Here is a 26,201-nt window from a genome sequence, read left to right on the forward strand (position 1 = left end):
GTGCGGGGGCGGGCCAAGGGGGCCTTGAAACAGTGGTGTGAGTGTGTGAGGCCAATGAGAGGTGTGGGGGGCGGGCCAAGGGGGTGGTGTGAGTGTGTAAGGCCAATGAGAGGTGTGCGGGGGCGGGCGGGCCAAGGGACCAATGAGATTGCCGCTAGGGACAGGGAACACAGCACAGACAGAGAAACATACATACAATGCTTTCACAAATATATAGTAGATGAATCATAAAATACAATCAGATGTATACAAAAAAACTAATTCTAGGAATTCTTTCTTAAGAGCGGACAGTTGTCACCCCAGGTCAGTGATTTCAGGTATTCCAAAGGGTCAGTACCTCAGACTGAGGAGGAATTGCTCCACTCTTAGCGATTTCCACAAATGGTCTGAGGAGCTGACCAACCGATTCATAGAAAGAGGCTATGATCGTGAGAACCTCCAGGCTACTTTGCGAGAGATAACAAAAATCGACAGGAATTCCTTACTCCCTTTGAAGAGATCCAGGGTAGGGGATGGGGGGCATGGCAGAAGGTCTTTGGATGTTAATGTAGGGACAGATGATGATAAAGTATGTCCCTTATTTGTTTCTCGATACAATAAATCTAGTGGCAGTGTGAATAGGTTTATCAACAAACACTGGGAACTATTATGTATGGATCCCATACTTCGTGAATACACTGAGAGTGGACCAAAATTTGTATATCGAAAAGCGAAGACTTTAGCTACTGTACATTTATCTCTCCCAGTGTAATTTCCACTCCTGTTGATGGTCCTAACACCTTTACCACTAGGGGATCCTTTAGATGCAATCATTGTAACATGTGTACTTTTATGAAACCATGTGATCATATCTTTTCCCACAGTCCACATAAACGTTATAACATTCATTCCTTTATTAACTGCAACACTTCGTATGTGGTTTACCTTATCAACTGTGGCTGTGGGAAGAGATATGTTGGTAGGACTACGATAGCCCTTAAGATCAGGATGCAAAAGCACTGTAGACTGATTAGGAAAAAAGATTTGCAGCATCCTGTATCCAAACATTTTACGGAATGTGGAGAAGGGGGCATCAACAATTTTTCTTTTATTGGTATAGAGAGGATTATACAAAAGGAAAGAAGAAGTGACATGATTAAAAATTTGGATTGTAGAGAATCTTATTGGATTTTCACGCTAAAAACAAGGTTTCCAGATGGAATTAATATAGAGTGGAGTATTAATCATTTTTTTGAAATAAATTCAACTTTTGGATATAAAATTAATTGTTTAGAAATCCCGTATGGCCCCTAAGGAATTTTGAAATTTTCTCTTTCTCTTTCCATGTTGGTTAGGGACATTGAAAAGTAGTATTTGAATAATATGGCCGCTTTATCTAATTGTTATGTATATCACTTAATCTGTGTTATGAAACTATGTGAAAATATGTAAATATGTTCAAATTCTTGGTCTTGTATTGGACCCTTTGTGTATTTTGATTTGATACACTAATGACCTCATCTCATTAGTTGACCTTTACCAATATCTCATTGATTGTTATGAGGATATATTTGTGTTATATGAGTTAAATTGATAAGGAGACAATGTATTATAGAATGTATTCAGTGAACGGCTCTAACGGAATTTAACATCTATGTTTCCTAGCATTTCATCTATGGAATACTTAAAAGTATTTGTGTAGTTAACAAAATTATTATATTTCTATTGGACACAATCCGCATATTTTCCAAAATGATGATGTAGTAGCTATGATTATGACCTCTATAAACCTCCAGAGGGTTGTGCACTTGTTTTTACATTGGTATATAAACATACCTTTTTTAATCATATTTCCCATCATTGGGTTAACATTTTATTTGTATGTATATGTTTTTGTTCTGTTGTTGCTGACTGCAAATGCTAGCTCTCCCTCAATCTCTTCTTACACATACCTTATTATTGAGCTGTACATGCTTAACATTGCGTGCGTGGGTCTGTTGGTGTCCCCTGCATTATATGGATGCGCGCGCATGTTGTAGATATGGGAGCTTGTGGTAATGTTTACCTTGAGTTATGCACATGTGGACGGAGGGGAGCTGATTTTTAACTTTAGCCTCGCTCGTTCGCGCATGCGTGGGCCGACGGGGTGGGGGTTGTCTTGCGCTTCTATGCTTCGACTCATCATGGCTCGCGGGAGGAGTTTTTCTCTCCCTGGGAGTCTCGATTGGTGCAGCCGTGGAGTGGGGGTTCCTCCTGTGCCTGTCGGTTCGGCGCATGCGCGATAAGAGCGATTTCCATTGGTTAATATGGATAGATGACGTCATTTGTTTGGAGCCAAAAACGGCAGTCAGCTGTATTTAAATGTTGTGTATATCGTGTGAGGCACTTCTTGATAAAGTGCATAACCTGCACGAAACGCGTAGAAGGCTTACAACCCTCTATTTTATGGCTTGTCATTAAAGATTTTTTTCTGCCAGACCTGCTCTCTTTCAACTTCTTGCTGTGCGCTGCACACACACTGCATTTGATTTGACTACCAGGATGCCTCCTGGCAATGAATAGGGATATACACCAATGTCCATCTCGCTCTTTGTAGTGCTGGTTACGGGAGACACTTTGCACAGTGGTCTCTCCTGTTCACCAGCTCCTCGCAACTGAGGGACAGGAAGCTCACATCCAGCTCCTCCCTCAGACAACTCGGTCTCGCTTGTCAGAGATAGAGACCCCTCCCCGTGGTGAATATTTGGGGAGGGTCCCACAGATTCACTGGGTGACCCAGCACTGGCTCTGAGCCTGTCACAGTCCTGGAGGGCGCGGCCACAGCTTTTGCGCATACCCCCCAGCAGTGTGGGGTTCTTTGCTTGGCGCCAATCCCGGCCAACTCCTTGCAACTTGTGCATTTGCAGAATTTTCTGCACTCGGCCCACGCGGTCTCTGTAAGGAATCGGGGAACACGCCCCCTGCGGTGTGCTCCCTCCTTACCTGCCGCATCTCAGTTCCCGCTCTCCTTATAGAGCATGCACGCACCCGCGGTTCCCTACTCGTACCACGGAGCCTGGCCACCCCCGGTCGCGTCACACATTCTCTCACGTGTGGCGTGTACACGTGACGGCATGCGCCGCCCTCCATCTGCGAGTCAACTTCACGCCCCCTTGTGGCGTATTCTCTACTTATGCCTAGTTTCTCTGATGTCTCTCTGTATGGCATGCGCCGTCCTCTAGCTGCGAGTCAAGATTCCCTGTTGATTCTCTGTGTGGCGGACACTGCCCTCTTGCCTAGTTTACCTGATGTCTCCCTGTATGGCGTGCGCCACCCTCTAGCTGCGAGTCAAGATTCCCTGTTGATTCTCTGTGTGGCGGGCGCTGCCCTCTAGCTGCGAGCCTACCTTCCTATGCATCGCTGCCCCTTAGTCTCTTGGATTGCTCGGAGTTCGATCCTTAAGAGGGGGGTACTGTAACGATGTGCGGAATACGCCCCCTGCGGCGTGTCCCTTCCTTACCTGTTTACTTCTGATCGCCGCCCTCTAGCTGCGAGTCAAGATCCTGTGTCTTTAAGGATTCTGAAGCAAGCAACGCCATCTTGCTTTCTGGCAAACCCTGCCCTCTTCCTCTTGACAGGAAGTAAGCCTCTCTTTGACTTTCTCTTTGCATTTAGTCTTTTGCTACCAGCCCTGGTGCCTGCTAGTATTCATCGCATACTGTTCCTGCCTGGACCTCCTTGGGACCTTTACTTATCTCCTGTGGATTCCGGAAGACTGGGACAGTCACTCTTATACTACTGAGGTTAGTTTACCGTCGGGTAGTGTAGGTACCTGCTTAGTAGGGTTCACCTTGACGTGGTAGCAGGCTTATAATTCCTTGGCCAATGGATTAGACTAAGAACCCTTATGTTATGTTTAGTTTCGCTGCACATTGCTGTTTCTGGCACTATGCCTTTAAGAAGTCTGGACGTTCTCCTAGAAGTAGTCCTTCTCTGGATGTTACCTTGTGCTCTGGACTCTATGCCCATGTGCCTGTACCATGTTCCTGGTTTCCGTTTCCTGTCTCCTGTGCTGAAGCGGAGTACTCTCCTTGTTGACTTCAGCTCTCTGTTTCCTGAGGCCGGCTGCTAGTGTCACACAGCGGTCTCGTCCTGTTTCCTGTGCTAAAGTGGAGTACTCTCCTTGTTGACGTCAGCTCCCTGTTTCCTGAGGCCAACTGCTAGTCTTACGCAGCGGTCCGTTTCCAGACTCCCGTGCTGAAGCGTTGGCTTCCCAACCTGAGAACGTGCCTGAGAACGTGCGCACTCCCGCTCTGCTGTCAGAGCATGCGCGCACATGCAGCTGGATCAGTCGTGTCTCTGAGCTTGGCTCCGCACCTCCGGACGCGTCTCGCATTCTCATGCGCACGTCGCGGTCATGTGACTACGTGCGCCGATCCCAAGCTGCGCGGCAACTTACTCCCTTCGTATCCCCTGCGGCCTCCCCACCTCGCTACGGGTCCTTCACTTTCTTCGCTGTGCTTGTGAGGAGAGCACAAGCGTGACAGTCTCCCAGGGAAGCGGGAGCCGCCATCTTGGTTTGCACGGCCGTTTACAATCGCAATTGAGGTAGATCTTTGCATGGGAATCGCCGTCTGGCAATCAGGTTCTCCGTTTTCACCCATAACCACAATGTCCTCAATACTGTCCTCCAGGGTAACACCCCGCGGTCCTAGGCAGGACCAAAACGGCGCGGCCCCCGCCTTAGCGCCACTCCACAGCATGCTGGAAAAAGTTCCCTCTGCAGCTTGCTCCTCTGTGGAACGTACGCCATGTGCGCTCCCTCCATCTGCCTCCGTCCGCCATCTTGGACTATCCACACCGCGCGGATCCTCCATTCTTGCGGTCGCCATCTTTTCACTGTATTTGTTTCTGTTATCGCACATAGAGCTCCTCTCTGCGGGGCAGCTGCCATACCGATGCAATAAAGAATGCCCGATGCACCACCTACGTGTACCTAATGTAAATCTGACTCGTGTTGTACTACCTCAGGCTAGGCTCACTCTCTCTGTGTATGCTGTGTCCACCTCCCTCCAGTCTGTGCTCTGCAGTAAGTGGTCTGGAATGGGATAGAGTACTCTGGCTTCTCCATGCAATACTAAGGCGTCTACCTACTGTTGGCCAGCCTAGCGCAGACCCTCTCCAGGATTCCTGACCCTTGTTAACAAGCTATCCCTTTAGGCATCCTACCAAGTACCTGTCTCAAGGTGACTAGATCCGCTATAGCCCTGTCTCCAGACCCACTAACTCCTCTCAGGATCCTAGGGCGTCCCTGCCAGCTGACAATTCCATCAAGCCCCCTGACTACCCTAGGCTCTGTCCCAAACACAGCACTGACTGGAAACATACACTCTCCCTGTTTCCTAGTGTGCCTAGCAAAAGCCTGTCCTGTTGATGCAGATCTCAGCAGCTCGCCTCCAAATGTAACGTTTTTTTTGGACCCTCCTTGACCCACCCAATCTCAGATTGGCCCATGTGGTCTAACCGGTCCCCATTACATGGTTGTGTCTTGTGGTGCACCTGTTGGCTACAGGACTCCTGAGTCTCCCGCGTGATGGTAGTGAGGATATCAGCAAGACAGGCGCTGAGGTAGTGTGCTTTGAGTCCTACCTACATCCAGTGCAGCGCCTCCACCTCATCAGGATCTCTGCGTCCGCAGGGAGATGGTTCTGATGAGGACCTCCTTTGTGGTGCCTCCTTCTGTGCAAGAACTTCACTCCAACACAGCAAGGGTTTGGTGAACTTGGCATCTTTATTCACATGGTTAGACAGACTGCCCCTCGCAGCGGTCAGCTTAGCCGCTCATTCTTTTGCTGCACTCCATCTGGAAGGTTCCTCCTTTCCTAATAGAGTTGCTCTCCACCTCTCCCCTTAGGGAGATTCACCAGCTTGTCTCTCTGCTTTGAGCTGCACAGACTCACAGCTATTGCATCAGACACTGCAACATTGTTGTAGACCTCCACATGACTCTCCTGAACAGAGTCAGAACACCAACAGCAACTGAACCACTAACTTTAGGCAGTGCTGTGTCTGTTTTAGCTGTATATAACAAACACCTCTCCTGCAATCTGCAGGAACTGCAATTGGCATTAGATAGTGAGGCATTTAAAGTGAGGTTTTTAAGTGATAAATACAGTTAGACTACAGTTTGACTAGAGGTGACTGGGGACTGCATCTACTGCACACTCTTTTACTCAAGACAACAAACGGTAAGCTATTCAGATCACACTATGATCCCATGCTTGCTAACCTGTCTATTTCAAACCCCCACCCCTTTACAACTTATTTACTGCAGTCTCTCCCAAAACTGACTGCACAATACACTGAAACCCTGAACTGACTCTAGCATTGCAATACAGCTAAACATTTGACAAGGAACGGGCACACACCTGCTGTTAGTCTGCTCACACTCGCTCTGCTCACAACAGCTCCTTGCAGCACTGCCTACCTCTGGCATCATGAACCTGCTATGTATTTTAACTTTTTTCTTTCTCCTGGCCTCATGGAGATGTTACTCCCTCTATCCACTACAAACTCCTCCATCCTGGCCCACACCCAACATCACCATACACCCTGGACTAATCAAAAGCCTTGCACTATCTACTGAATGTTGGTGGAGAACTCTAAAAACCAGCACACCAACCACTGCTCACTCTAATGGAAAACACCACAAATTTACAACTTGCAAACAACTACCCAAATTTCTAGTCCTACTATTACTCTCTTTAGCAGGTGATATTGAAACTAACCCAGGTCCTCCCATTTCAGCTCTGTCCCATGCCCCTGAGAATTCCACCTTTAAATTCCAAAAAGGGCAATCTGTCGCCCATATAAACATCCGGAGCCTGCTGCCCAAACTGGATGAACTAAGGGTATGGTGCCTTATGCATAAACCCAAAGCCATCGTTCTAACAGAAACATGGCTATCCCCTAAAACCCCTGATGCAAATATTGCCATTCAGGGATACTCCATTTTTAGGAGAGATATGTCAAAGAGAGGAGGAGGGGTGTTATTTTATATTGCAGACACCTTACAATTTACACTGTTAAATTGCCCACCAAGGCCACCCTCTTTTGAAACTCTAGTTGGCAAAATCTGCCTCCCCTTTTCTAAGCCCATCTTGCTCGCTAGCATCTACCGCCCCCCTAAAGCCCCTCTACAATCCTTGACTGATATCACCCAGTTTCTTGGCTCCATTTCCTCTCTGAATGAGAAGAGTGAGCTGCTAGTTCTAGGGGATTTCAACTTCAATTGGCTTGACCCTAAAAACCACAAAATCCAGATACAACTCAAGTCACTTAACCCAGCGGTGCGCAAACTGTGGGGCGCGACCCCCAGGGGGCTTCCCGAAGGCACTTAAATTAAGTGCCGGGGGAGCTGCAGGGCCTCTGTAAACCTAACTTACCGTGGCTCCGGCGGCTTCCTCCCTGTGTCGCCATGGCAACGGGGCGTCAAAATGACGCTGCGAGGTCATGTGACGTCACGTTGCTATGGCAACGTGACGTCATTACGCCGGCGCGCGGGTAAGTTGGGGTTGGGAGGGGGGCGCGGGAGTGAGGGGACAGCCGGCAGGGGGGCGCAGAGAAAAAAGTTTGCGCCCCCCTGACTTAACCTATCACAACTCATTTCCCAACCCACACGGATAAACCTGAAATCGCATAACCATTCCTTGCTAGACTGGATTCTCTCCTCAAACCCCAGCAGAATCCAATCCTCTGGCATCCTTCCTGATATTTTCAGTGACCATGCAATAGTGTACTGTGTAAGGAAAATTAAACCGCCCCATTCAAGCCCTAAAGTTCTCCTCACTAGAACATTTAAAAACTTTAACCACAACAGTTTCTGGATGACCTTACCAACTGCCCATGGCACAGAATCGATTTAATTCCCGACCCCGATTCTGCGCTCAACTATTTCCAATCCGAGTTCTTAAAACTCTGCGATACCCATGCTCCACTATGCAAAATAAGGGTACGGGGGGCCCACCTTCCATGGGTTACACCTGACCTTATAGCACTCTACCAGTTCAGGGATGCCTTGTGGAAAAGCTACAAAGTAACTGGCACTACCAAGGATCTCAATCACTACAGATGCATGCGGAACATGTGCACAAGGCAAACAAGGCATGCAAAAGCACAATATTACTCTGACAATCTCCACCAAAATACATCAAACCCAGCTAACTTCTGGAAGGTTATCAACAATATATTCCAGCCTCCTAACCATCAACAACCAAGTAATATCACTAAGGGGGATATTACTCTGACAAACCCCACTGACATTGCAAATGCATTCAATGATTACTTTGTGGGGTGTGCCACTAACTTATTAGCGAAACGCAGCACAAACCCCAAACATGAATCTCATCCTGGGAGTATCCCTACAGTCCCACCCCCTCCCAACACTGCCCACAATTTTCAATTTAGCCCAGTATCTGAAGAGGAGATTACACAAGCGCTCCTCAAACTAAAACTAAGCAGCCAATGTGGACCCGACTTACTACAATCTAGGTTCCTATGACTTGATGCCCCAGCCATTGCCAAACCAATTGCTTCCATAGTCAACTCTATCCTGTCTGCAGGCCATTTCCCTAAGACCTGGAAAACTGCCAGAGTTGTCCCAATCTTCAAAAGTGGGGACAAAAACACTGTCTCAAACTACAGGCCAATCTCACTTCTCCTAATTCTATCCAAAGTTATGGAAAAATGTGTCCACTCCCAATTAAGCGATTTCTACACCAAGACAAATTTCCCTAGCCAATTCCAGTCTGGTTTCGTCCCAAACACTCCACCGTAACTACCCTGCTAAAAGTTTGCAATGAAATCCAGTGTGGAATGGAACGGGGACAACTCACTGGTGCAGTATTCCAAGATTTTGCAAAGGTTTTTGACACAGTTGATCATGTTATCCTGCTTAACAAACTCCAGAGCTCTGGAATAGGGAAACATGCTTTAAACTGGTTTCAGTCCTACCTATCAGGAAGATCCCAACATGTGTCCATCTCAGGCTCTAACTCCAACCCCCTGGATATCACCTGTGGTGTCCCGCAAGACTCTGTTCTGGGCCCCCTACTCTTCTCAGTGTTCATTAATGATCTTCCCACAGCTTGTAAGGAAGCCTTAATACACATGTATGCAGATGACACAATCCTATATGCACACAGCCATAGCCTCTCTGACCTTCAACACATACTTCAGTCTGACTTTTTGAGACTCGAAAACTGGATTTCCCAAAACAAACTGTTTTTAAACACTGACAAGACTGTAACAATGGTATTTGGGACCAAGACTAAATTTGTAAAGCTTCCAGTGACTGAGCTCCTGATTAGAACCAACGCTAACACCACCCTAACACCTGTCACTAGTTTTAAATACCTGGGCTTATGGTTTGACTCCCACTTAACACTCGGGATGCACATTGATACCCTGACAACAAAGACCTATGCCAAACTAGGGGTAATTTACAGGAACAAATCCTCCCTAAGTCTCCTGGTCAGAAAGCGTATTGCACAGCAGATGCTAATGCCAATTATTGACTATGGAGACATAGTATATGGCTCGGCTCCTCAAACCCCCCTTAGCAAACTTGACACCCTCTACAATTCAATTTGTCATTTTGTTCTCCAATGCAACTACAACACACATCACTGCGAAATGCTCAAAGAACTAGATTGGTCATCACTAGAGTCTAGGCGCAAAGTTCACTTTTCCTGTCTCACCCTCAAATACTTTCTGGGCAAGCTACCCAGCTACCTGAACAAGCTTCTCACCCCTACCACATGCAGCACCTATCACCTGAGATCAGACTCCAAAAGACTATTCATGGTCCCAAGGCTCAACAAAGTATCCGGACGTTCCTCCTTCTCCTTCCGTGCACCCCAAAACTGGAACAACCTACCAGAGACTCTCATATCCACCACCAGCTTAAATTCTTTCAAATCTAAGGCTGTCTCACACTTTAATCTGGTCTGTAACTGTTTCATACGCTCATAATATATATTTTCTTTAACTGTGCACGCAATGTCTTGTGTATAATGTATACCTTGTTCATTTATGTAACTGTACTTGTAACCATGTATTATTTGTTTTACTCTGTGCCCAGGACATACTTGAAAACGAGAGGTAACTCTCAATGTATTACTTCCTGGTAAAATAATTTATAAATAAATAAATAAATATATCACCTCCAGAAAACAGACACCCTCTGTGTCACTAATAGTGGACACAAAGCATGTTGTCACTTCCTTTGGGACATATGACACCTCACCAGGGTACTCCATGACTGTTACTGGCAACCCTGCATACTTACCAGGATTACTGCCAGTATGAAGGAGATATGTACACCAATTTTACACATGGCTACGTTCTGTTATATTGTTGAAGGTTGCATTTGAGAAAGAAGAAAATGAAGGAGAGACTTTGATGTCTCGCATGTCTGAGGTGGGCATTTCAAGGTGTGTGTTTGTCATTGTCATGGCAGCTGTTGGGTGGGTAAGTGTGTTTTAACCTTGATACAAAGGGGCTCTATGATGCAGAAAGCCCTGTTGTGGCTTGGGGGTGGTGAGTGGGCCAGACTCATTTGTGCATGATTCCCTGGGATTCAGTCTTGCTTACGGCCAGGCTGGTGGGGTCCCGGCTTGCTGGGTCTGTGGGCCATGGTTTGGGTGCCATCCGCCCACCAGGTGGGAAAAACAAGCAGAATTGACTTGCAGAGTGCGGGGGTGGGGCTTAGTGGAAGGCATAAAAAGCTGCTTCAAGCATTACTAGTCAGTCAGAATCAGATATAGTGGTGGGATTTAGCACAGCCGATTATGCCAAACAGTCTGCAATGGCAGGTCCCTTTAATATTTGTTCCTTTATAACTTTGTTTTGGGAGCCAAACAATAAATCTTCTTTATTTCATTGAATATGAAGGAAAAGTCTATGCCTGTCTACTGAGCACTCTCACAATGGCAATGTACCTGCAAACAAAATTTGTGCGGTTATTTGGCAATATACAACAAGTACTGTAGAGAAGAACATTGATTGCAGCAAGCAGCACATACTGTACCCACAACCAGCATGCAATTAATACTTGAAAAAGTTTTCCACCAGATTAGAATGATCCATTTTCACTAACCACAGTTATTTTGCAGTTAATAGAAATAGAATAGAAAAGGGGCATGCTCACAAGCATTGTTAATTTGAGATAATCAATCTAACTGGGTATTTGACACTGCTTCTTAAAACCAGTTTAAAATAAATAATTCCAAACGTAAGCCATTCAGGGCACAAGTACATTTAGACTTTAGTTATTTCAGAACTTGTGATTTTTACTCAATTCTTAATGTAAATGATTACTGCGGTTCTAAAATACCAGATCAAAGTGTTTCTCTAGGTAAAAAATTGCATATCATTGGATTCCTCTTTGGGGAAACTCGGGTGCGGACAAATTAGGTCGTTAGATTGGAAAACATTTCTGGAGGCATTAATGTCACCAAGGAGACATTTCTAACAATTTCAAATATTAAATAATTATGTTCAAGGAAAATTATAGATCTTAAAGCTCTAAGATATGAATAATCAATACATTCATATTTTATACAGTAGATCTGGAAAATGCAATGTACACATATACCCATAAAAATAGCTATATAGGAAATAAATTGTTCAAATTACTAGACAATCAAACAACATTATGTTTTTCCAATTTTTGAATATAATCCTAAATGCTCAGAATATCAAAATCACTCAAATGTTTATTTTGTATTATTCTATTAAAGAAAATGTGTTAATATATCCAATAACAAAAACAAAAGCAATCTAATTGTGTCCAATGTATCCTCTCTACATGCTACTTGCCCTTCTCATTCTGAACTACTCACACCAGCTTGTTAAGAGCCAGATCAAATGGCCTGTTTACTTGACTCACGTACATAGAAAGTATCTTGTAAACGAGTAGTATTACTAGTAGCAATACATAAGATAAATCCCCCAATAGCCAGCGACTGTACGTCAGGTGATTAAGAACAATTTTACTCTGCTGAACAAATATAACATGTAATTGTTTTTTTGTTTTTTTTCAAGAAATGATATATTGGCAAATAATGACTTGATGCTGTAAAAGCCCAATTATTTCACTTCATGACTACATGATGATTTGTTCATGAATATTACATCTACGAAACTACAAATCCTTCTTTTATTTTAGATGATTGATTAAGGGATTAGATCTATTTAATGAAATAGCTATGCAGGCTTAAATATATTTAGAACGGATATTTGAAGCAAGAAGGTTAAATTAGCATACTACTGTCACTCAAAAGTCTAGTTAATTAACAATTGCCTGTATTAAAATAGGGTTGCATTTCTCCTTTTAGAAAATAACCAATATAATGCATTATTTGAAACACTATGTTATTACCAGTACAATAATGTGAGCATGGGATTGCCAGTTAAGCCATTAACATGCGCATATGTTTGGGATAAATGAGCTGAGGGATTTCCAACTCCGTACTTCAAAGGGCACCCTCCTGCCCTAATGTCTAGAGAAGTCCGCAGTTGAAAGCTTCAGAGACCCTGAAGTGTTAGGGCGGGTGGGATACAGTAAAGTACCCTGTACTGGTGTGAAGTATGGGCTATTAACAAATGGTAGCGACACCCAGACTTACTGTCGCCAGGTAAGGGGTTGGGTCCTGTATGCTAAGCAGCAAAGGTGCCAAGTTAGCGCATGCTCTTAGCAGACCAGGAAGCCACATCTGCCAGGTTTATGAGCTACTGGCAAGTCTGGGATAGGCGAGAAAAGTTATTCCCACGGGGGGATTGGCTGTACAGGTTAAAGATAGGAGTCTTAAGCCTATAAGAATGCCTGCAGCCCGGTCTTAGTCGGATTCATCTGAGATTCACCTAAGATTCAGCAAAGAAACATCTTAAGCTTCAACCAAGGTCCGTTCCAGCGTCAGCAGAGTTCCGGAGTGTGAGGGGTTAAAACATTGTAACATAGAATTGCACCCCTCTTCCAGAATTCGTTTAAGCTAAGGATTCCTGAACGAATCCTATAAGGACTTAACGAAAAGTTTTCCTTCAGCGGAGATACAGGGGTTGCACTCCGTGCCCCTAGCCAAGGCTGTCGCACGGCTCTATTCGCCCACCACCCCGCTCCCGTGCAGTGGTGCCTAGAGACTTTGTTTTCGAGTTATTCGTTCCGTGGACATTATGTTTTGTTTCCTCATCCCAATAAGTGTATATTGAGTGTAATTGTGAAAAATTGTGAGTCTGTCTTAAAAGGAAATAAATTACAATTTATTTTAACCTCCTTGTTGTGCTCAATCCAGAATCTCGGTATTAATGTGTTGGTCTCCCGTGACAGTGACAGCCTGTCCATTTTGCGTGCTTTTTCGGCTGCATCATCAATGATTTTTTGGTTGTAACCTTTTTCCCTAAACTTCTTTGTTAAAACCTCTTCTTGTTCATTAAAATCTGTTTCTCTGGTGCAATTTCTTCTTAATCTCAAGAACTGCCCGTAGGGTATATTATTTTTCCAGGTTTGCAAATGATTGCTCTGGTAGTTGAGATAACTGTTAGAATCCACTTGTTTAAAAAAAGTTTAAGTTAAAATCTTATTTTCTTTGTGGAATAAAACGATGTCGAGAAAATCTATAGTGTTGAATCCAATTTGTATGTGAATTTAAGATTTAGTTCATTCGTATTCATAAAAAAAGATAAAATCCATAAGGGAGCTCTTGCTCCCTTTCCCAATGAATACCAGATCGTCAATAAATCTTTTCTATACCACTATATTATCTGCAAAAGGATTGTTTTCCAAGATTAAGTTTTTTCCAAGAAACCCATGTATAAATTCGCAAAAGTTGGAGCAAACTTTGTCCCCATGGCCGTTCCACATGTTTGCTGATAAAATTTTCCTTCAAATAAAAAAAAAAAATTGTCAGTATAAATTCAATGCTCTCTACAATAAAATGCTTTTGTGCCTCATTTAATAGGGGATCTGAATCGAGGAATTAAGCTGTTGCGTTAATGCCCTTGATATGTTTAATACTTGTATATAACGCAGCAACGTCACTTGTTACCCAAATAAAATCTTCATTCCACTTTATTTCATTAACATTTTCTAAAAGATGTTTCATGTCTCTGAGGTAAGACCGCAATTTGCTCACATATGGTTGTAGAAAAAAATCGACATATTCTGATATGTTTGATGTGATAGAGTCGATACTAGAAATTATCGGCCTGCCTGGAGGGTTTTCAAGACTTTTATGTATTTTTGGTAGGTGGTAAAAAATTGGAGTTATTGGCTGGGGTTGTCCAAAAATGTATTCGCCAATTTGTTTATTACCCCCTTTGATAGTCCATTCTTCAGATTAGTTTTAAACTTTGTTTGAATGACAGGAAGAGGATCTTTGTCTAGTATTACGTATGATGACTCATCACTTAGCAGTCTTAATGCCTCTTGCACATAATCTGATCTATTTTGTATGACCACCCCTCCGCCTTTATCTGCTTGCCTAATAACAATTTCCTTATTATTTTTCAGGTTCTCAAGAGCTGTTTTCTCATCCTTAGTTAAATTTGATTTGACTGCCTTTTTTGTATTACACAGTATTTAAAAATCATTAAAAACCAGTTGGTGAAACACTTCAATGATTTGTCCCTTAGATTGAGCGGGATAAAATGTTGATCTTGGTTTAAAATTAGTGTGTTTACAGCCAATGTTATCAGCTAATAAAATAGGTATATCGGGCAAGGCTTCTTCATATGCATCTTCCACCTCAATTTCTTCAAGCAATTCTGCCATTGATTTAAAAAATTATTTTTCCTTCATGTGTTGATTTAATGTCAAAAATAGGTTTTTCCCTCTTTGTTTCCTATTTTTAAGAAAATGACGTTTCAAAGTAAATTTTCGTGTAAACCTGTGAAGGTCCATGAATAGCTCACTGGAGCAAATGACAGCCTTTATTCCAAACATTTATGTGGTTTTCATTAAGTGTCAATTTAGACAAGTTAAAAATACAATTTTCCCCTTCATTCTTCATTCTCATTGCCTCCTTTTTTTGCTGTACTTTTTCCCCCCTCTGCAACCTCGTGCTCTAATCTTTTTACTTCCCTTTGGGTGTGTAGGATTTGTTTTTGTCTTTTCTCGTAGGTTTACCTGCTTTCTCTTATTGGAGATATTCTGCCCCAATCGCTCTGATCTACCCGTTTTTGTGCCTTTCTGCTGATTTTTGGGGTTCTCCCTAAAAAAAGATACCGGAGTGCTTGGTTTGAATTTATTTCTTGCCCCATTCTTGGGAATAGCTCCTTGTCGTCTAAATTCTCTCATGGGTGTTACTGAATATCTTAACCCATGTGGTTGGTTGCGATTTAATTTCCTTTGTAGTGTCTGGAAAAAATGTTCACCTCCTCAGTGGGCCGTGGCTACCTCTAGGTGTATCCCAAAATCTTTCATACTCCTGCCTTGTGGTAGTATCTTTTTTACGATAATGATTTGTGTTTTCTCTCTTATTTCTTTGTGTATTGAAACTCCTTTTCTTTTTATCTTTTTTTGTATCAAACTCTTTACCCCCTATCTGTTGGGTGAGTTGTTCCTTAAACTTAGCACTCGCCCAATTGCGTTGCATTCCATTAACATAGTCATCCTGATCTCTTTTGAATTTCTTATTCTTTTTATCCAGTAACTCACATTCAAACCTTTCCATTTTCTCGTTTAGAGCTTCCTCTAGAATCTTGAATTCTGGAGTTCCTTCAAATAATTTACGTTCTTCCTGTAGTTTCCTTATATCCCTCTCCATATTCTCTATTTTCTTTTCCCTATAAATAATTAGAAATTTAATCAAGGCACATGACCCAGCATCCAGGATATTGTTCCATAGCCTACTAAATTCTTCCTCGTCAAATGTAGGATTCTTTTGGATCTATAGACCTCTTAGAATCCTACCTTCTTCGATATACTGTACTTTCTTAAGTAAACCAAATCCCATCAGTAGCGCGATTCTAATTTTAGTACATTTTCTAATCTGTGAAATTCAGCATATATATCACAGTCATTGTCCTCTATAGGACTTGGCATCCTGGTTGGGAGTTTTTTTTGTCCAATTCATAGCATTCTATCAATTGTTGATAGGAAGCTTGTCATGGTTCCTGATAGTGGTAGTGATATTGTATAGTGGTAAAGTGAAATAAGGCGCAAACAAATAAAAAGTGAACACTAATAATAAGTGACTAATCAAAATCTTAAATAGGTGATAATGTGATAAAATTTAAATGAATACAGCTTCACCCCCTGCTCTGGAACCCACTGGAAGGGGTAGTCTTCACTCTTCCCCCATAGTAACAGCAAAACACACAAAATCCACGGGGAGCATGGGGAGGAAACAAAAATAAATTTAAGTGCAGCAAAAAAAGGCAACGTGGAAAAAAGCCTTCAAATGACTTGGCTCTAATGAATTAACTACTTACAAGATGTAAGAGTCAAATAGGCAGGGTTGACTCAAACAGTCACAGGTAAGTGGATGATGCAGTTGTCATCAGAGTGGATCGGGTCCCCAGGATCACGTACCCCAATGTTGAGAGAAAAACTGGCATAGCACAGATCACTCGAGATAAAATAGCTTTATAACAATAAAATATTATACTCACATTCTAACAATAAAATACGGGCATATCACACTGCATTAGTGTAGGAAGATTTTAGCCAGCTGGCTCACCGTCCTGCAACGTTCCCCCACTCCTCCGCCTCAGCCCCCGGTCAGCTGTTACACTGTTCCGACTGGCGTCTGACGTCACTTCTGGGTTCGTCGCGCGGTGAGTGCTGGATCTTCCTGCAACTTCTCTGCTGTATGCTCCGGTCTGAATGAAAACTCCCACTCTACGCGTTTCAAAAGCAACTGCTTTCTTCCTCAGGAGTGTCACAAATCTTCCTACACTAATGCAGTGTGATATGCCCGTATTTTTTTTTTCCACAAAAAGGTTTTTATTATTGGATTACAGTACATTGCATACAGTGTCTACCAACCCGCTATCTTTCTTTATTGTACTATAACCCAATTTTTCTTTTTTCTAACGTCCTCCGTTTTGACACAGACATACCGGGTAGACGCACTCACGGACCTGACAAACCAGACGGACACAGCAAAGGGGGGGGGGGGGGGAGGGGGGGCGAGCTCATTGTCTTCTCTGTGTTCACCGATTCTACTCTTGTCTATTCTCAAAGGAGCAGCTTGTACCCGTGGGCGTTCTACTTACCGTCTGCCCTACCTGTTCCCCTTTTATACGCTGTCTGTACTGGTTCCTCATAGGAGAATGCATCTAGTTATATTATGGCATGATGGTGGCGGTATTCACCCCCGGGATGTCCGAGTGGTCTAGCCACTTGGTCCAAATTTTGAGGAAATTTGTGCCGGTGTCGTTGACCAGACTCGTCAACTGTTCCATCCGGCAAATATACCATATTCTGTTCCGAATTTTTGTAATTGTGGGTAGGTCTGGGAGCTTCCACATAGCTGCGAGTTCGCACCTCATGGCTGTTGCAAAGTGTGCAATCAATTTTTGCGCCGGTCTGTCTATTCCCCGAGTGCGCCTGCCCAGCAGGAACAGCCAAGGGTCTAGGGGGACCGGTCGTCCGAGAATACTCGTTAGCCAATCCTGGATTTCCTCCCATAGAGGAGCCACTTTTGGGCAACTCCACAGCATGTGAAGCAAGTCCGCCTGTTCCCCACATTGTTTTGGGCACAATGGTGGGTAGCCTTTGACGAACTTTGCTAATCGTGTTGGGGTGAGATACCACCTCATTAGGACTTTATATGCATTCTCCTTTAAGGTGGTGCATATAGAGCTTTTCGCTGCTGCCAGTACTATTGTGGACCAGTCTTTGTCTTCTAGCGTCTCCCCTAAGTCTGTTTCCCATTTAATTCTATAGTTAAGTTTAGTGTCAACGTCCTTTCCAGGGCAGACCACCTCTCTGTATATCCGAGAAGTAAGTCCCGATGTGTCCGTGCCTCTGGAACACAGCTGCTCAAAGTTTGTGCGCTTGGGGCGTTTGGGAATTTTCATATAAAATGCTCGCACCTGGAGGTATCTAAAAAATTCAGAATTGGGCATCTCTGTTTCTGATCGAATTTGTTCGAATGTTTTGATAGCTTGGTTTCCCTCCAGGTGTAGTAGCCTAGTAATGCCTTTTGCTTTCCAGACCGCTAGGTTCTTGCGTAACATACCCGGAGCGAAATCAGGGTTCCCCGTAATCGGGGTCATAAGTGTGTGCTGGTTTGTCAGGGCACACTTGTGTTTGGTGTTCTCCCAAGTAGCCAACGAGCAATTCACTGCGGCCAGCGGTTCACTCAAGGTCTGATATATCTTTTTGGGTAGCCAAATTAGATCCTTTATCTCTACGGGGTCACAGCAAGCCTTTTCCAACTCAACCCACCTTCGCAGGCTAGGTTGCATGTGCCACTGAATAATTTGGGTTAATTGTGCCGCTTTGAAGTACGATATCAAGCAAGGTACCCCCAAACCTCCTCTAACTGTTGGCCTTGTGAGGATGCTATTTTTTATACGTGATTTTTTATTACCCCAGACGAATTTCACCATAGAGGACTGTAAGCGGAGGATGTCGTCTCTGTTCACTTGTATCGGAAGGGTCTGAAACAGATACAAGATTCGGGGGAGGAGATTCATCTTAAGGCACTGGATCCTGCCGATCCACGAAATTGTGTGGCCTGACCAGATCCGTAGATCCTCCTTCAGAGTCCTAATTAGCCTGGGGTAGTTGGCTTTGTAGAGGGCGTCGTAGTTTTTGGTTATATAGATACCTAAATATTTAATGGAGGAGGCTTGCCATTTGAAATTAAAATTTAGTTCAATCAATTTTTCGGTGACCTTTGGCAGGTTGATATTTAGTGCTTCTGATTTTGTCTGATTGATTTTGAATCCCGAAATCTTATTAAAATTGTCTAGCAAACTGAAGACATTTGGCAGGGAGGTAAGGGGTTTGGATAACATTAGTATAATGTCATCTGCATACAGGGCCACTTTGTGTGACTGATCATTTATCTGTATACCTGTTATGTCGGGGGAGTTGCGGATGTGTGCCGCTAGGGGTTCTATACATAATGCAAAAATGAGTGGGGACAGGGGGCATCCCTGTCTGGTGCCGCTCTTTATAGGAAAGTCATCCGACGGGAAGCCCTGGTGTCTGACCTTCGCCCTCGGTTCCCTGTAAAGAGCCAGAATAGCTCCCAACATTCTCCCCCCTATGCCGAACGCTCCCAGCGTCTCTGTGAGATAGGGTCAATCGATGCGGTCGAAGGCCTTTTCAGCGTCCAGACTCAATGCCATAGACGGGATGCGTTTTCTATGTGCCAAATCAATTAAATCTATTATCCGTCTAGTATTGTCTGTAGCTTGCCTCCCGCATATGAACCCTACTTGATCGGGGTGGACCAGCTTCGGCATGACTATATTCAGACGGTTAGCTAGCAATTTGGAGAAGATTTTGGTGTCTGAATTGATGAGAGAAATAGGCCGGTAGTTTTTGCAATCCGCTGGGTCCTTTCCTGGTTTGGGGATCACTGTTATAGACGCTTGGAGCATCTGACCAGGGATAGGGGCACCATCTAAGAATGAGTTAAATAATCGGGCCAGGTGAGGCACTAGTGTTTTTCTGAATTTTTTATAGTATAGGTTAGAGAAGCCATCCGGGCCTGGGGCTTTGGACGGCTTTAGTGCTTTTATTACCTCTGCTATTTCCTCACCTGAGAAGTCTTCCTGTAATGCCTCCCTTTCCAATCTGCTCAGGCTGGGTAGTTTTGCCTCAGTTAGAAATGTCTTCAGCTGCCTATGAGTACTCTCACAATGGGAGACCTTCGCCCCATCATATAGGGTCTCATAGTAATTTTTGAAAGCCTCTACAATTTGTTTGGGATCAGAAGTAAGGTCACCTTTCTTGGTTCGAATGGCTTGAATATGGAAATTACGGTTACAGTTTTTGAGTTTATTGGCAAGTGGGGTATCTGGTTTGTTCGCTTTCTCATAGTATCGTCGCCTAGACCAGGTCAGCTCCTTCTCCGCTCGGGAGGACATCAATAAATTTAGTTTTGTTTTAGTGTCGCGCCAGGCCTGTAAGGTCTGCGCTTGTTTGTTATTTTTGTGTAGGGCAGAGAGGGCTGTTAACTCTGATTGGAGAATCTTAATTTTATTTTCCCTTGCTTTTTTCCGCCTACTTGCTATCCCTATGAGCTCTCCGCGGAGAGTCGCCTTATGGGCCTCCCATAGGGTGGATTGTGATGTCACGCTACCGACATTCTCCTCAAAATAGACCCTGATTTTATCCCTTATTGCTGTTTCAATTTCGGGGATTTTTAGCAGAGATTCGTTAAGCTTCCATGTCGCTCCTGGTCTGTCTAGTCTGAAATCTGTGCACCGCAGCTCGATGGGTGCATGATCTGACCATGAAATATCATGGATGCCCGTATGGGAGATCTGCGAAACCATTCTATTGGACACAAAGAGGTAGTCTATCCTGCTGTATCTGTCATGTGGATGTGAATAGAATGTGTACTCCTTCTCTCCCGGGTGTTGTTCCCGCCAAATATCTACCAGTCTGTTTGTCCTGAGACCTTGGGTCCAGATTGCTCTGCTTTGTGTGTGTTTCGGTGTTCTGGGCGTGCACCTGTCGGCTTTCGGATCTAGAGTGAGGTTGAAATCCCCACCTAGTATTATTCCGCCCTGCGCCACTCTATGTAGAGTTGTGAAGAATTTCGTAAAGAAGGTGTCGGCCCCTTCGTTGGGAGCGTAGACATTGGCTATTGTGAGGGGTTGTCCACCCACCTCACCTACTATTATTAAGAAACGTCCGTTCTTGTCTTTTTTTGTTAGGGTTGTGTTAAACGTCAGGCGGTTGTGTAACAAGGTTGCTACCCCTCTCTTTTTTATATTGGCTGATGCAGAGAGCCATGTGCTATATCTGGTGTCCAGATATTTAGGGGAACTGGTCTTTGAGAAGTGGGTCTCTTGGAGTAGTATTATGTCGGGGTCCTGTCGTCGGTAGTCAGTAAATGCTATTTTCCTTTTTAGGGGGCTATTAAAACCTTTTATGTTGTGCGATAAGATGGTGAAATCCTTACCCATTGGTGTTTTCAATATGGGATGCTGCGTTACCTCTTTCTATCTGGGTCATGTTGTGCTTCAGCGTATGGTTCAGTGAACTGCTTTGTAGATTGCTCGTCTGTATAGGGAAGAAACATTGGGGTACACACATTGGGGACATGGGGGGGACAACAAATAAACCTTGGTAACTTTCGGCGACCTCAGGGAACCGAGTCCCCCTGGACGCCTGAACTGCCCCTCGTGGGGTTCCGGTTCGGGTGGGCCCACCTCCGACCTTGCCAGACTGAGCTTGACCCGTTTTCACCGGCCCACCGGGGTCTTTCATGGGTCCCTTGGGGTCTAACCCCCAAGTATCCATGAGGAGACTCATGCCGACGGCAAAGGGGCAACCACCCCCCCCCATCGTTTTTAAACATAGTTTATGGCAAACCTTCGTAGCCAATGCGACCGTCCAGCATCTTCAGGGCCGCAGGCAGCTTTGTTGTGGGTGTAACTTATCTGTGTGGGGCACTCTTCCTACTTCTATGCTCCTGCCCTCTGTAGGATCTCTCTATTTCTTGTTACCTACATGGGCCTGTACATGTATTCCCCTCCCTCTACGTGTTCTGTTGCTGGGACTCTTCCTTCTGGTGTGTGTGTCTATGTGTTCATGTGCCCCTTTGGCTGCTTCTGCCTCTGGTGTCTTCTGTGTGGTACTATTAAGACCTAACCTACCTTCGCTGGGTATTCTCCCTCTCCCTACCTCCCCTGGTGTGCTGTCGCTGCCTGCCTGGGCTATGTGTGGGTCTTATGACCCTGCAGTTTGTCCGGGGTAGCTGTCTTTCCGGTTCTTGTCGCGGTTCTGGCGCTTCCGGATGACGTGGCTCTCTTTTTCCCCCAACCGGTCGCCTCTACCAAGATGGCCGCGCGGCCATATCCGGTGACGTCCTTCCGGTCTTTGGTCTTTAGCAGCCGGATGTCGATGGGAGCGGACGTCTTCCCGCGCTGGGCTCTTCTTCTTCCGGCCGTGCAGCTTTCATCCCGCCACGAGTGACGATGCCGCCATCTTCCTTGGGTGCGTGCCACGCGCCTCTTCCGGGTTGCGGGGCAGCCAGTATCTCCAGCATTGCAGGTAGGTTTCTTTCTTTTTTTTTTTTCCCCCTCAGGCGTGGCTTGAAACCTTGGGGCAGCGTGTACATGTCCCTTATCGAGTAGGTGGTGCTGTGGCAATATGAAGTCCACTTTTGCTGCTCGGTGCTCCTAGGTGCTAGCGGCCTTGTTAAACCAAACTTCGTGCCATAACTTGTAGGCAAACAAACAGATTAATAGTGTATATTTTATTTTGGCAGAACTTTATTCACTCTTTCTCCTGCTCAGTGGTAGCTCGGGTCTTCCGGGATGTGCCGGCCTGTTGCCACTCATTGTCCGGTTCTGCCTCTTTCCGTGGGCTCCTGGCTTCTCCCGTTGTTACCCCCAGCCTGCGCAGGAATTCATCCCCCTCCTCTGGGTTTTTCATTGAGGTGACCCTCCCGTTTCTGATGACTAGCAGTCCAAACGGAAAGGTCCACCGATACCGGATCGCTCTGTCTCTGAGGAGGCGGGTGATAGGTTGTAGTTTCAGGCGTCTGGCCAGGGTCAGAGGGGACAGATCTTGAAAGAGTTGTATGGAGACCCCCTCAAACTTACAGGCTTCTTCCCCCCGGGCTTTTGTGAAGATTGCCTGCCTGGTGCGGAAGTAATGCAACCGAGCAATCACATCTCTCGGTTGTGCATTCGCCAGCGGTTTGTTCCTTAAGGCTCTATGGCATCTATCCATCATTAGTTCTGCCACTGGGGTGTCGGGGAGCAGCGTCGCCATCCATCTTGTGAGGAACTCTTCTATTTCCCCTATGTCCTCGGGTATGCCGCGGACACGGATGTTACTCCGTCGGTCCCTGTTCTCTGCGTCCTCCTGTCGCTCGGCCAGCTCTGTAATTTGGCTTTGTAGGTGGGAGGAACGTTTTTCGGATTTTTTGACCGCTGAGGAGACCGCCACCATTTTGTCTTCCAGGGCCCCAGTTCTTGCTCCCAGGCCCTGTACCTCCTGCCGGAGTTCCTGTATTTCGGCTCTGAACAACGACTTCATGTCGTTGTATAGCCGGTCAAAATCACAACGCCGTACGGGCCGCTGTTCTGGCGTCTCCTCCCGGTCCTCTTCGTGGTCCGACCCCGATCCTGGTGCTGAGCCGGGCGCCATTTCTGCTCTCCCGTCTCTGGATGTAGATCGACTTAAATATCGCCTGAGATCTCCTGTATTCTTCTTTTTTGTGGATGGTGGGGCCATCTCTGTGGGTTCCGACGTTGGTAGCAGAAAATTTAAAGTGTGCACTGTGCGTTTGTATTGCCTTTATTTGAGTCTTGCTTTGGCGGGGGTAGGAGCTACTAGATTAGGCAGCTATTCCCCTCACCATCGCGCATGCGCCTCATATGCCCGTATTTTATTGTTAGAATGTGAGTATAAATTTTTTTTATTGTTATAAAGCTATTTTATCTCGAGTGATTTGTGCTATGCAAGTTTTTCTCTCAACATTGGGGTACGTGATCCTGGGGACCCGATCCACTCTGATGACAACCGCATTATCCACTTACCTGTGACTGTTTGAGTCAACCCTGCCTATTTGACTCTTACATCTTGTAAGTAGTTAATTCATTAGAGCCAAGTCATTTGAAGGCTTTTTTCCACGTTGCCTTTTTTTGCTGCACTTAAATTTATTTTTGTTTCCTCCCCATGCTCCCCGTGGATTTTGTGTGTTTTCCTGATAGTGGTAGTACAATGCTAATTGGCTCTGATGTAGTATATTTCCCTATCCCTATTCTAAGAACCAAAAAAAAAATAAGGTAAGCTGCACCACTGTGGTAGTTTGAAGAAAAAAACCAGCAAAAATTGAACACCTAGGTGAACGATCGTGCGCTTGTTATTAGATTGGGTTTCTTTCGGATATATATAGCAGTATACCACACTCCGTGAAAAAATTTAAGTTTGTATTAGATACTAAAAGGTTGCAAATATGTGTAAAAATGATATACTTATGTAGCAGGGTTCCCCGAGCCCCCCGCGTTTCCTCCACTGCGGGGGTGGTTGCGGGTGCCGCCGGATTCAGCAGCAGACCCGTCGGCACATCAGGAAGGTGGGGGCAGTGTGCAGGGAGCGCTCCGGTGCCCTGGTGGCTCCGCAGCAGCCCGAACGCTAAGGGCGCCTCCATCTTGTTTCATTGCCCGACTATAGAGTAGTGGCCAGGCAGGGAAAGGCTCCGCGGGGAACTACAAGTCCCATGAGCTTTAGGAGCCGGCTATATGTGATTCACAGCAGCCACTAGCGCAACCGGATTCCCCTGCAGAGACTTGGATACATTTTGTGCGCTCAACCCATGCTGGCAGTTGGAGCTGGGAGGCAGATAGGGGAGGTTGTATAGGTGCAGGGGTCTGTGACCCTCTGCACTAGGACAGAGACCCCCTAGGCCTCAGCAAGGCCCCAACTCACCCTAGATTGTGGCTGCTGTAGGGAAGGCCCCTGTAGTTAGGGACCCTGTCCTTTAGTAATTAGCCAGCTTAGGGCCACAGCAGCTTCAGTGGACATCTTGATACCACTGTCCGGTGACCACACTGCAAGAGAGAGAGAGCAACCATCACCGTGGCGGTCCTTCCAGTGGGAGGTGTTCCAGTCGGCGGAGGCTATTGTCGGATCGACGGATCCCCTACTTCTATTCATCTGCACGCCCGGGTGCTGGATCACCCAGCAGGTACCTTTATTAAAGTGCACCAACCAAAGTACACACTTAGTGGCAGCGCTGATCACAGGATAAGGGTAGGGGTTACATTGTGAACACTACAAGGGTAGAGTGCCCAAAGGCCTCACACAGACTGTGGACACGGTGTAGGGTTCTCGGTGGAGGGTTACACCTTGCATGGTGTATGGGTAGTTGTATACATAGTACTGTAGATATCAATATAGAGTGTTAGATCGTTAAGTTGGTCAGTAAAGTGTTACTGTTATATCATACGTTGTGTGGGTGTGTATTGAATTGTCTCTAGTGCCTGCCTGGTTACATGATCTTCCCCACAGAACTTTGCATCTTGGGCACTCTTCTGCAGCACTGACAGTTATTTAGTGAACCCCAAGCCAAATCTTTGCCATCGATCACAGAAAAATGGATCGATCGGCAACTTAGCTAATCACTTGTCAGTGTGCAGGTTGTATTGATGCACATATTGAATGGGGAAAAAAACTTTTTTAAAACGGCAGCTTGAACTGCTGCTTTAACTCTATCTTCATAGATTTTAATTTGCAGAATAAATAGTGATGTACTGCAATGTTTCATCGGAGTACTTTTATTTTTGGCATTTTGTAAAGTTTTCAAAATATATGGCTTTCAAATTTGTATGTATTTGTACATTATGAAAAAACATACTGCTTTAATTCTCAGTGTTCAAATAGGCATCTGTTCTTTTGGAAGCAGAAGGCTGAAATGGTAAGAGAAACATTTTCTAGTTTTAGTAACATTCCATGTCCTGTGCCACGTTACTAAATGTAATAAACATGGAACTTCGACAACATATAAAAATTAGTATAGCAGTAAAAGAAAAATGCAATTAAATGCATGGACACTGTGTTCCTATATTTAAAAATGCAAGGTAAATTTGCTGACTTTTAATTAGCTTTAGGAGTTTGGTAAAATAAATGTAAGTATTGGTGTTCGCTATGCTAGTCACATAAATCCTATGGGTCATCGGTTTAATGCTACTATGGACCATATTTACTAAGAGTTACTAATCCATAAGATATCATCCGGTACCTGAAGACACATTCTGGCCCATTCACTTCATATAATGTTAGTATGCTACCCCCCTGAGCATGTCCTGCTCTCTACAGACTTCACTAGGATTTGGGGAAAGCTCAATTTTAACCTCCAAAAGTAGGTGCAGTAGCCCTAAGTAAGTAACCCTACATGGTCTCTGTAATGTCACACGTGACAAAAGAGTGGAAACGTGATTGATAGATTCACAATAAAAGTTGAACAACAAAAATGCCTTTCTCATCATCATGTTTTATAACAAAAAAAATAATTTGCTTCTCTTGACACATAGCCTCT

General features: G+C 44.8%; 1 protein-coding gene across 3 annotated transcripts in view; it reads right to left on the reverse strand.

Annotated features, from left to right (window-relative positions):
- Positions 1-26,201, reverse strand: part of CCDC85A (coiled-coil domain containing 85A) — a 267,147-nt gene that overhangs the window by 218,417 nt on the left and 22,529 nt on the right. The window contains exon 3 of one of the 3 annotated variants that reach the window (XM_075596213.1): positions 23,873-24,714. The exons of the other annotated variants lie outside the window; for them this stretch is intronic. Within the exon in view, the coding sequence (XP_075452328.1) occupies positions 24,629-24,714 (86 nt within the window). The 3' untranslated portion in view covers positions 23,873-24,628. Of the gene's footprint in view, positions 1-23,872; positions 24,715-26,201 lie in introns of those variants that run through there. 3 annotated transcript variants of the gene reach the window in all.

The sequence above is a fragment of the Ascaphus truei genome, chromosome 4 (assembly GCF_040206685.1).
Source record: "Ascaphus truei isolate aAscTru1 chromosome 4, aAscTru1.hap1, whole genome shotgun sequence".
Taxonomy (NCBI): Eukaryota; Metazoa; Chordata; class Amphibia; order Anura; family Ascaphidae; genus Ascaphus; species Ascaphus truei.